Genomic DNA, 12,017 nt, shown 5'->3' with positions numbered 1-12,017 from the left:
GAGACTCGAAATTGAGCTCAGGTGCATCCTGTTTCCATTGATCATCCTTGAGACGTTTATACATCTTGATTGGAGTCCACCTGTGGTAAATTCAATTAATTGGACATGATTTGGAAAGGCACACACCTGTCTATGTAAGGTCTCACAATTGACAGTGTATGTCAGAGCAAAAATCAAGCCATTACACCGAAGGGATTGTCCGTAGTGCTACGAGACAGGATTGTGTCGAGGCACAGATCTGGGGAAGGGTACCAAAAAATGTCTGCAGAATTAAAGGTCCCCAAGAACACAGCGGCCTCCATCGTTCTTAAATGGAAGAAGTTGGGTACCACCAAGGCACTTCCTAGAGCTGGCCGCCCAGCCAAACTGAGCAATCGGGGGAGAAAAGCCTTGGTGGGGGAGGTGAACAAGAACCCGATGGTCAGTCTGACAGAGCTCTAGAGTTCCTTTGCGGAGATGGGAGAACCTTCTAGAAGCACTGCACCAATCAGGCATTTATGGTAGAGTGGCCAGACAGAAGCCATTCCTCAGTAAAAGACACAGAACAGACAGTTAGAGTTTGCCAAAAGGCACATAAACACTCTCAGACCATGAGAAACAAGATTCTCTGGTCTGATGAAACCAATATTTAACTCTTTGGCCTGAATGCCAAGCATCACTTCTAGAAGAAACCTGGCACCTTCTAGAAGAAACCTGGTGAAGCATGGCAGGGCAGCATCATGCTGTGGGGATGTTTTTCAGAAGCAGGATCGATGGAAAGATGAACGGAGCAAAGTGCACAGAGATCCTTAATGAAAATCTGTTCCAGAGTGCTCAGGACCTCAGACTGAGGCGAAGGTTCACCTTCCAACAGGACAATGACTCTAAGCACACAGCCAAGACAATACAGGTGTGGCTTTGGGACAAGTCTCTGAATATCCTTGAGTGGCCCAGCCAGAGCCCGGACTTGAACCCGATCAAACATCTCTGGAGAGACCTGAAAATAGCTGTGCAGTGACTCTCCCCATCCAACCTGACAGAACTTTAGAGGATCTGCAGATGGGAGGAACTCCCCAAATACAGGTGTGCCAAGCTTGTAGTGTCATAACCAAGAAGACTTGAGGCTGTAATCACAGACAAAGGTGCTTCAACAAAGTACTGAGTAAAGGGTCTGAATGCTTATGTAAATGTGATATTTCTGCTTTTGCTTTGTCATTATGGGGTATTGATGAGGGGAAAAAAACAATTTAATCAATTTTAGAAAATTGCTGTAACCTAACAAATGTGGAAAATGTCAAGAGATCGGAATACTTTCCGAAGGGGGTTTAGTGTGAGAATAATCCCAACAATTGAAAAATATATCTATGTTCTGTGCATGTACAGCTGAAGTCGGAAGTTTACATACACTTAGGTTGGAGTCATTAAAACTCATTTTTAGACCTTTCCACAAATGATTGTTAACAAACTATACTTTTGGCAAGTTTGGTTAGGACATCTACTTTGTGCATGACACAAGTAAGTTTCCAACAGTTGTTTACATACATTATTTCACTGTATCACAATTCCAGTGGGTCAGAAGTTTACATACACTAAGTGGACTATGCCTTTAAACAGCTTGGAAAATTCCAGAAAATTATGTCATTACTTTAGAAGCTTGTTATAGGCTAATTGACATAATTTTAGTCAATTAGAGGTGTACCTGTGGATGTATTTCAAGGACTACCTTCAAACTCAGTGCCTCTTTGCTTGACATCATGGGAAAATCAAAATAAATCAGTCAAGACCTCAGAAAAAAAATTGCAGACCTCCACAAATCTGGTTCATCCTTTGGAGCAATTTCCAAATGCCTGAAGGTACCATGTTCATCTGTACAAACAATAGTACGCAAGTATAAACACCATGGGACCACGCATCCATCATACCATTCAGGAAGGAGATGCATTCTGTCTCCTAGAGATGAAAGTACTTTGGTTCGAAAAGTGCAAATCAAACCCTGAACAAAAATAAAAGAACCTTGTGAAGCTGCTGGAGGAAATAGGTACAAAAGTATCTATATCCACAGTAAAATGAGTCCTATATCAACATAACCTGAAAGGCCGCTCGGCAAGGAAGAAGCCATTGCTCCAAAACCACCATAAAAAAGCCAGACTACGGTTTGCAACTGCACATGGGGACAAAGACTTTTTGGAGAAAGTTCCTCTGGTCTGATGAAACAAAAATAAAACTGTTTGGCCATAATGACCATTGTTATGTTTGGAGGAAAAAGGGGGAGGCTTGCAAGCCGAAGAACACCATCCCAACCGTGAAGCACGGGGGTGGCAGCATCATGTTGTGGGGATGGTTTGCTGCAGGAGGGACTGGTGCACTTCACAAAATAAATGGCATCTTGAGGAGGGAAAATTATCTGGATATATTGAAGCAACATCTCAAGACATTAGTCAGGAAGTTAAAGCTTGGTCGCAAATGGGTCTTCCAAATGGACAATGACCCCAAGCATACTTCCAAAGTTGTGGCAAAATGGCTTAAGGACAACAAAGTCAAGGTATTGGAGTGGCCATCACAAAGCCCTGACCTCAAACTTATAGAACATTTTTGGGCAGAACTGAAAAAGTGTGTGCGAGCAAGGAGGCCTACAAATATGACTCTGACACCAGGTCTGTCAGGAGGAATGGGTCAAAATTCACCAAACTTATTATGGGAAGCTTGTGGAAGGCTAGCCAAGACATTTGATCCAAGTTAAACAATTTAAAGGCATTGCTACCAAAATACTAATTGAGTATATGTAAACTTCTGACCCACTGGGAATGCGATGATAGAAATAAAAGCTGAAATAAATCACTGTCTACTATTATTCTGACATTTCACATTCTTAAAATAAAGTGGTGATCCTAACTGACCTAAGACAGGGAATTTTTACTAGTTTTAAATGTCAGGAATTGTGAAAAACTCAGCCAACATTTGGCTGAGGTGTATGTAATCTTCCAACTTCAACTGTATATCCTGGCTTCAAAGAAGGTTGGTGGCACCTTAATTGCGGGGAACGGCTCGTGGTAATAACTGGAATGGATTTGTAATAAACACATAGTTGAGGTTTTCAATGCCATTCCATTTGGTGCGTTCCTGACATCATTATGAGCCGTTCTCCCCTCAGAAGCCTCCTGTGCCTGGCTTTAAATATATGAAGACTGAGAGCGATTCTAAAATTGCTCCCAAGTATGTTCACTATCGGTAGAAGGATAGGTCACTGAATTCAGTAAATACGTGCAATAAATCTGCAAGAACCTCTTGAAGACATGCACAAAATGCACTCAATGTTCCTTTACACACATACATGCACACACACACGTTTCCCAAACTCACATACACATCCCTCTAATTTCATCCTCCTCGCTCTCCTCCACATCCCTTTTAATTGGAGATTGTGATAGTGGAGGAGGAGGAAAAAGAGAGGAAGTGAAGGAAGGGGACTAATGTTATCAAACAGGCTACTGTCATGATTGTGATGATTAAGGCCTTTTGTGACTTGGCACACAGACACCTCACGATTATCTGAATGGTGAGTGGTGCATGAACAGGTCTTGTGGTGGCAGGTAGCTTAGTGGTTAAAAGTGTTGGGCCAGTAACTGAAAAGTCCCTGATTCAAATCCCCAAGCTAAAAATCTGTCATGTCCTTGAGCAAGGATGTTAACCCAAATTACACCTGTAAATGCTCTCTGGATAAGAGCATCTGCTAAATGACTCAAATGTATAAAAAAGATGACTAGTGTGTATAGCCTATACAAATGTAACTGATATAAATACATCATGTCCAATGGTTAACTAACGTCAATTACTATTTTGCCATATATAGCCGCGTTCAGGTTATTTGATCAATCTGATGAATTCGTCAACAAATATATTTGTTCAAACAGGGCAAGTAGCATGGGGACGTGACTTTGCTTGTTGTGTCTACACTACGTTGCGCCGCTTTCCGCACCGGGCGTGGGTCCATTTCATGCGCGCAGGCACAGACACAAATGCAGAGAGCGCCACCAACGAGAGCTCTCCGCTGCCCACCGCGCCGTCTGTGAAGTGAAAATGGGTATCGAAAAGGAGAATTACGAGACGAGTATTATCATGGACGAGGACGAGTTCAACAGATCAATAGAACCGATTTTGTCGAAAAAAGACAAAGTTTACGCGGCGATCCCAGACCGAGATCCCAATGACATAAATGCGCACTTAAAGGTAAACTACTGTATCAGTGTATCAGCGCACCGTGCGCTCCGGTTTTCACAAAGTTAACTCCAGTGGACGGATAAACTGTAGACCAATACTTTCGTTATTGTCGTTTTACCATATGTAATTAAAAAAATATGAATGCACAATAAATGCAAATGTCATGCGCCATTGCCTGTGTGTTTAGTTTCCATATTGGCTGTAAACTCCTGCTAATATGTTTGTTTGGACAGAATAGGACAAATGGGTATGTGAGTGAGTCCATGACTGATTCCTGACAAGCGCTTGTTTCCTTCCCCAGGTTGGTTTTGACGATGTGATCGCAGAGCCCAGTTCCAGCCACAGCTTCGACAGAGTATGGATAGGAAGTCACGCCGTCTTCGAACTGTTCAAATATGTATTCTACCGAATACTGACCACCATCCTCGCCGTTCCCATGGCATTTATCATCGGGATAGTCTTCGGGGTCCTCAGCTGTATTCATATTTGGTAGGAAAACAACACATGCTATCTTGTTGTTTCAGAGCTTGGCCAAGGGCCACATTTTCCATTGACTGCTCTGCTGCCTATTTGTTTTGACCCATAGTAGACAGTTTGCACAGAAAGACCAGTAGGCATACTGACATATATATTCATACAATTAATGTCATATGTAGGGTACAACTATGAATGTGTCATTATTGTTTTTACTTTATTTGGGCAATTAAGTCATAGCTTTTCCATACATAGGCCTATGTTCCATTATGTGCTGTATGCATGCCAGTGGACACAGTGGTTAGGTTGAAGGAAAACCATGCGACTCCTGACATTCACAAATTCTGCCTAAGAGTCAATTAGATAAGGGGCTGCTTGCTAAAACAACACCAGATCTGTGCCCAAGTGAGGCACTTTATGGAAAGTTGGGAGGAATGCAGTGTTCAGCTGGTAATGGAAAAAAGCCCCCATAACCCCTGCCAGATAGTTGGCATTCTATTCTGCCTTGCAGCACCGTAGGCCTGTTTTTAGAGAAGAGTGGGACATTCCACTAGAATAGATAGGCTACAGATCGCTTGTGGGCATGTTTTGTGGGCATGTCACAAAGTAACTCTAATATGACCTTTAGTACAGAATATGGTCTAGTTTCCCCATGTCTCAATGTCTCAGTCTCTCCGAAGAATAGATTTTTGCCAAAAGTCAATGGTTGGATCTCAAATGACACCCTGTTCCCTACAGAGTGCACTACTTTTGACCACTGCCCATAACAATAATGTTGACATACTGTTTTACCCATTTCATATGTATATACTGTATATATTTCAAATGTATATACTGTATTCTGGTCAAGGCCATACAATTCTTCTGATATACTACCTATTCTATCCATAAACTGTCAATATTTTCTATACATCCCATCACACACACACACACATATATTTGATAGGTTACAGCCTTATTCTAAAATGTCCTTATCAATCTTCACACGATAATGACAAAGCAAAAACAGTTTTTTAGTAATGTTAATGGCAGCGATTACAGCCTTGTGTTGTCTTGGGTATGACGCTACAAGCTTGGCACACCTGTATTTGGGGAGTTTCTCCCATTCTTGTCTGCAGATCCTCTCAAGCTCTGTCAGGTCTGCACAGCTATTTTCAGGTCTTTCCAGAGATGTTCGATCAGGTTCAAGTCCGGGCTCTGGCTGGGCCAGAACAAGGACATTCAGAGACTTGTCCAGAAGCCACTCCTGCATTGTCTTGGCTGTATGCTTAGGGTCGTTGTCCTATTGGAAGGTGAACCTCTGCCCCAGTCTGAGGTCCTGAGTGCTCTGGAGCAGGTTTTCATCAAGGTTTTCTCTGTACGTTGCTCCGTTAATCTTTCCCTCTATCCTGACTAGTCTCCCAGTCCCTGCCTCTGAAAATCATCCCCACAGCATGATGCTGCCACCGCCATGCTTCGCCGTAGGGATGGTGCCAGGTTTCCTCCAGATGTGATGCTTAGCATTCAATCTTGGTATCATCAAACCAGAGAATGTTGTTTCTCATGGTCTGAGAGTCCTTTAGGTGCATTTTAACTCTAAGCGGGCAGTCATGTGTCTTTTACTGAAGAGTGGCTTCTGTCTGGCCACTCTACCATAAAGGCCTGATAGGTGGAGTTCTGCAGAGATGGGAGAACCTCCCAGAAGGACAACCATCTCCACAGAGGAAGTCTGGAGCTCTGTCAGAGTGACCATCGGGTTGTTGGTCACCTCTCTGGCCAAGGCCCTTTTCCCCCATTGCTCAGTTTGGCTGGCGGGGCCACTTCTAGGAAGCATCTTGGTGGTTCCTGTAACGGTTTTCTAGGTGTGAAGGAGAGTCGGACCAAAATGCAGCGTGTAGATTGCGATCCATGTTTAATGAACAAACGTAACACGAATCTAAATACAAACACTGCAAACAATAAACGTAACGAACGAACCGAAACGAAAACCGAAACAGCCTAATACTTGTGTAAACTAACAAAAACAGGAACAAGGACACTAAGGACAATCACCCACGACAAACTCAAAGAATATGGCTGCCCAAATATGGTTCCCAATCAGAGACAACGATAAACACCTGCCTCTGATTGAGAACCACTTCAGACAGCCATAGACTTAACTAGAACACCCCACTAGCTACAATCCCAATACATACACACCACATATAAAAAAAAACAAAATACATGCCACACCCTGGCCTGACCAAATAAATAAAGATAAACACAAAATACTTTGACCAGGGCGTGACAGAACCCCCCTAAGGTGCGGACTCCCGAACGCACCTCAAAACAATAGGGAGGGTCCGGGTGGGCGTCTGTCCATGGTGGCGGCTCCGGCGCGGGACGTGGACCCCACTCAATTAATGTCTTAGTCCCCTCTCCTCGCGTCCTTGGATAGTCCACCCTCACCGCCGACCATGGCCTAGTAGTCCTCACCCAGAACCCCACTGGACTGAGGAGCAGATCGGGACTAAGGGGCAGCTCGGGACTAAGGCAGCTCGGGACTGAGGGGAAGCTCGGGAGTGAGAGGAAGCTCGAGAGTGATAGGAAGCTCAGGAGTGAGAGGAATCTCAGGAGTGAGAGGAAGCTCAGGAGTGAGAGGAAGCTCAGGCAGGTTGATGGATCTACCAGATCCTGGCTGGCTGGTGGTTTCGGCAGATCCTAGCTGACTGGCAGATCCTGGCTGACTGGCAGATCCTGGCTGACTGGCGGATCTGGCAGATCCTGGCTGACTGGCGGATCCTGACCGACTGGCAGATCCTGGCCGACTGGCAGTTCTGGCAGATCCCGGCTGACTGGCGGATCTGCTCCATGACTCTGCTCGCTGAACAGAGCATGTAGGCTGAACAGGCGGGAGACTGGAGGCAGGTACAGCGCTGCTGCTTGAAGAGTCTGGTTGACTGGCAGATCTGGAAGAGTCTGGCTGACTGGCAGATCTGGAAGAGTCTGGCTGACTGGCAGATCTGGAAGAGTCTGGCTGACTGGCAGATCTGGAAGAGTCTGGCTGACTGGCAGACCATGCCACACCCTGGCCTGACCAAATAAATAAAGATAAACACAAAATACTTCGACCAGGGCGTGACAGTTCCGAACTTCTTCCATTTAAGAATGATGGAGGCCACTGTGTTCTTGGGGACCTTCAATGCTGCAGAAATGTTTTTGGTACCCTTCCCAAGATCTGTGACTCAACACAATCCTGTTTCAGAGTTCTACTTATGTAAATAAGGTCTGTTTTTTTATGTCAGAGTTTTCACCTCTGGTCATTCGAGTCAAGTGCAGGAGAGCAAAGAATAGGTGATCAGGTGACTTTATTAGCCAAGAGCAACAAACAGACGGGAGCAAACAGCTACAACTCAAGCCAACCGGCAAAAGTGACAAGCGCAAAATACCGTCAATAATAACAATAAGGTTCACCAATAATTCCCCAAAGAGGGTACAGGCAATGCCCAGGGTGAAAAACCAGACTAGTGTGATGCAACAAACACAAAACAAAACAATTCCACACAAAGACATGGGGGGGAACAGAGGAATATATATATGCAGTGTGATTAGGGAATGTAAACCAGGTGTGCAGGGAACAAGACAAAACAAATGGAACAATGAAAAATGGAGCAGCGATGGCTAGAAGACCGGTGACGTCGTCCTCCGAACACCGCCCGAACAAGGAGGGGAGCCGACTTTGGCGGAAGTCGTGACATTTTAATTACATTTGCTAAAAATTCCAAAAAACGGTTTTCACTTTGTCATTATACGGTATTGTGTGTAGATTGATGAGGAAATGTTTTTATTTAACCCATCAAGGAAATATTATTTAATCCATTTTAGAATAAGGCTATAACATAACAAAATGTGGAAAAAGTCAAGGGGTCTGAATACTTTCCAAATACACTCTTATACTCTGGACTTTGCTTGTTCTAAAGTTTTTCGATTTCTTAATTCCATTCTTTTACTTTTTAGATGTGTGTGTATTGTTGTGTATTGTTAGATACTACTGCACTGTTGGAGTCAGGAACGCAAGCATTTTGCTACACCCACAATAACATCTGCTAAATATGTGTATGCGACCAATAAAATGGGATTTGATTTGAAAGGTAGGGCTTTATATCGGGAATAGGGTGCCATTTGTGATGAGGAAGAGTCAGTCTGCACTGTCTGTCACAGCTTTTATGGAGGATGAGCAATTGAAATATGGCTTTGGTGACATAGCAGAGATCAGTAGAGGATGGAATGGGAACTATGAGAAACAGTTGACCCTGTGGCTGGGATGTGTCTGATAGATAGTGTTACAAGATGTAGTGACACTATAATAAAAACACATTCCGTAGCCTTATACAGTCAAATAGAAATACAACAATCACTAGATAGGTGCAGTGAAATGTGTTGTTTTACATTGGTCAGCAATAGTAGTATGGCACCTCTGGAGCAAATTAGGGTTAAGTGCCTTGCACAAGAACACACAGACACATTTTTCACCTTGCTGGCGAAGGGTATTCAAACCCGTGGCCTTTCGGTTACTGGTCCAATAGCTCTAAACGCTAGGCTTCCTTCTGCCCTTAATACATACTGCAGGCTCCAAGCATTCATAAAGTCTGCATTAACTGTTTATACACATCCAAAATGGACAAAGTAAGAGGATCAAGAAGGCTGTGTTAGAATTCATGTTGCAAGGTACTCTGGACTCTGCAGCAAACGGAACTTGTTAGGAACACCTCATGCAACTGATATTACACCCCAACACAAGGCTAAATGTTCCCCGTAATGTAATATGTATGCAGGTAATACTGATGCCTACACATTCTGTGTTCATTTGAAGAATGCTGTGTGTGCGCGCGATGCAAAGTGAAACCTGTTTTTGTGGTCCTCCTCCTTCCAGGGTGTTGATGCCGGTGGTGCGGAGCTGTCTGATGGCCCTGCCCTCTGTCCAGGTGGTCTGGAGCAGCCTTACAGACATTTTTGTCAACCCCCTCTTCCACAGTATGGGCAGGTGTCTGTCCTCTGTCCACGTCAAGGCCATGGACAACTGATAGAGTCTTTCCTTCCCTGTTATGGGGGTTAAGAAGTTAAAGGACATCTTCACTTTTTTAAAATCTTTTTTTTTTTTTTTACCTATGTCTAAGTGGAAAAACAAGTAAATCATTTGAGGTAACTCTTAAAAAAGTGAAGATGTTATTGACCTATGTTTGCGTTGAAATATATAAGCTGTTTATAAAGTCAACATCGACACACTGTGTGGTGGAATTATGGTAGAGCATATAAGTGCAACTGATAAGTTACGAACGCTCATAAAGGGTGATTAGGGTCAACTTCCCTTTGACAACGCCACAGCACCATCTGAGTAATAAGATGATCCAACATGATCATTTATGTCATTTGGGAATTTCAAGATTCTCATGATAAGTCGTAATGTCCACTGTTCATAGAAGTGGTTGTGTGGCATTTCTAAGCAGTTTTGATGTATTCTGCCAAAAGGACAATTGTTCAGTTGTGACCAAAATAAATTATTATCATTCCATTATTGTGATGCTAAAAATAACTGTTTTAATCATAAAGGATCAGATCAGGGCCAAACAGTATATTGGCCAGTTAGGCATCACACCATTCCTGGCATCAGACATGTAACGTCTGTGTAGTTTCTGCTTTTTATGTGTTGTGGATATACAGTAGAGGATTCAGATGGGATTTGAATGAATGAATTTGTTTTCTGTAAGAGAGTGTACACTGATCCTAGATGCTGAGATGCAGCTTATACTTCTGCAGCCTTGTTTTGCTGCTGCTGTGTTAATCTCGCAATGCTTTCGATACATTTTGGGCATTTGCTTTTACACAAAGACAACCTACCTAGTAAAGACCTAAGACAGTTGTATATATTTTGAACAGAAGCTAATATAATAAACAAAAGGGTGGGTTGTCGGAGTATTGGCTTTCTAACTAATTATTTATGCACAATTGCCATGTGTTCTTGACGGTCCATGTTTCTGTGAGTCGTGAAAAAACTGGACAGAACTTTTATGTTAAGTATCTAAGATGAGTTTTACTACTCTGGTTTATTCTATACAGTCAGGTACATGGTCGTAGGCCTAGGTGCTGCTGAGCTTTCTATAAGCCGTAGAGCAACTAGCTTGCTTTATTCTTTGATGTCAAAACCCAAATGTGGAGAGAATCTAGCAGAATAGTGCCACCAGTTCTTCACAACTTATCGTATAATACATCACACAAAACCTTGGCTTCATCCAAAATGGCACACTATTCCCTAAAATGTAGTGGGCTGTATAGGGTATGGGGTGTCATTTCAGAGGCACCCTTGTGCTTTGTTTTAATGGACAACCAAACGCAGCGATTCTGTCAGTAACTTCTAATCGTTTGGCTAAGCTAGGCAGTTGACAGCCTGCCAGCCAATAGACCATGTCTGTACTTGGCTGAGTTATCTCTTCAGTGCTGAGAGGAAATTGGAGGTGTGATTGTGCAATAGAGCACACAGGTGTGGAATTATTATTTTTTATCGAGCAAAAATGGTAAATGGCATGATGTGATTGTAATTGAGCTCAACAAACGAGACTTATTCTTTGATTTGTAAAAAAGTACCAAAAGTGTTCCTATTCTGCATCAAATAAAGATAATTATTTGTTAAAATGTTCTGAGTATTGCTGCGTGTCTCTCTGTCATAGAAAATTATGAGAACTGTGATAGGAGGGCGGGGATATGTTTCTCAGTCTCAGAGAGAAAAGTGAGAGAGAAAAGTTGTAAATCACTGAGCTGGTCTGATTGCATAAGACACTTTCCTATACAGAAAGAAGAAGAACTGCCTCTGCCTGACCCGGTGGGTCTATTGCAACACGACCTGGGGCTCTGCTGATAATCTACAGGTTTAAACAGCACAATACTGATTTGGTAGAATATGGAAGAATATTCCATACCAGAATATTCCATACTGATAATAACCTACAGGGTTACATAAGTACAGCATTTTACTGACTTGGTGGAATGTAAGGAATATTCCATACTGATATTTACAGTTTACCAGGGTGGGGGGTTGGTCCAAAATAGGGGAGTCATACTTTTTTTTCTTTTTTTTCTTTGGGAGGGTTGTGTTTTTTTTATTGGGTACAGTGGAGGATAGTGCACATTTCCCCAGGTTTACATTCTCCCTTTTGCAGGATTTATGATATCATTTCTTCCATCCTAGCCAAATTTACTCTTCTGCTTGACCACACCTCCCCTATCAAGGTGATTTGGTACTTCCCGTAGGAATTACGCTTTTCTGCTCGCTTACTATACCACAGGTCAATGTAGTCTACCAGTCTAACAATCCATCTGCCCTTTATCTACAA

General features: G+C 42.9%; 1 protein-coding gene across 1 annotated transcript; it reads left to right on the top strand.

Moving 5' to 3' along the window:
• The first annotated feature begins 3,952 nt into the window (after positions 1 to 3,952).
• On the top strand, positions 3,953 to 11,323 carry LOC112252652 (caveolin-2). Its single transcript, XM_024424092.2, has 3 exons — positions 3,953 to 4,206; positions 4,499 to 4,686; positions 9,563 to 11,323. The coding sequence occupies exons 1-3, from the start codon at positions 4,057 to 4,059 to the stop codon at positions 9,711 to 9,713; spliced, it is 489 nt and encodes a 162-aa protein (XP_024279860.1). The 5' UTR covers positions 3,953 to 4,056; the 3' UTR covers positions 9,714 to 11,323.
• Positions 11,324 to 12,017: the final 694 nt, after the last annotated feature.

The sequence above is a fragment of the Oncorhynchus tshawytscha genome, linkage group LG06 (assembly GCF_018296145.1).
Source record: "Oncorhynchus tshawytscha isolate Ot180627B linkage group LG06, Otsh_v2.0, whole genome shotgun sequence".
NCBI lineage: Eukaryota > Metazoa > Chordata > Actinopteri > Salmoniformes > Salmonidae > Oncorhynchus > Oncorhynchus tshawytscha.
The sequence above is the reverse complement of the archived record's forward strand: the minus strand, read 5'-3'. Positions and strand labels throughout refer to the sequence as shown.

Coding starts and splice junctions, on each gene's coding strand:
- LOC112252652 (XM_024424092.2), top strand. CDS start 4,057: ATGGGTATCGAAAAGGAGAATTACGAGACGAGTATTATCATGGACGAG. Junction 4,207..4,498: donor ACATAAATGCGCACTTAAAG/GTAAACTACTGT, acceptor TTCCTTCCCCAG/GTTGGTTTTGACGATGTGAT. Junction 4,687..9,562: donor CTCAGCTGTATTCATATTTG/GTAGGAAAACAA, acceptor TCCTCCTTCCAG/GGTGTTGATGCCGGTGGTGC.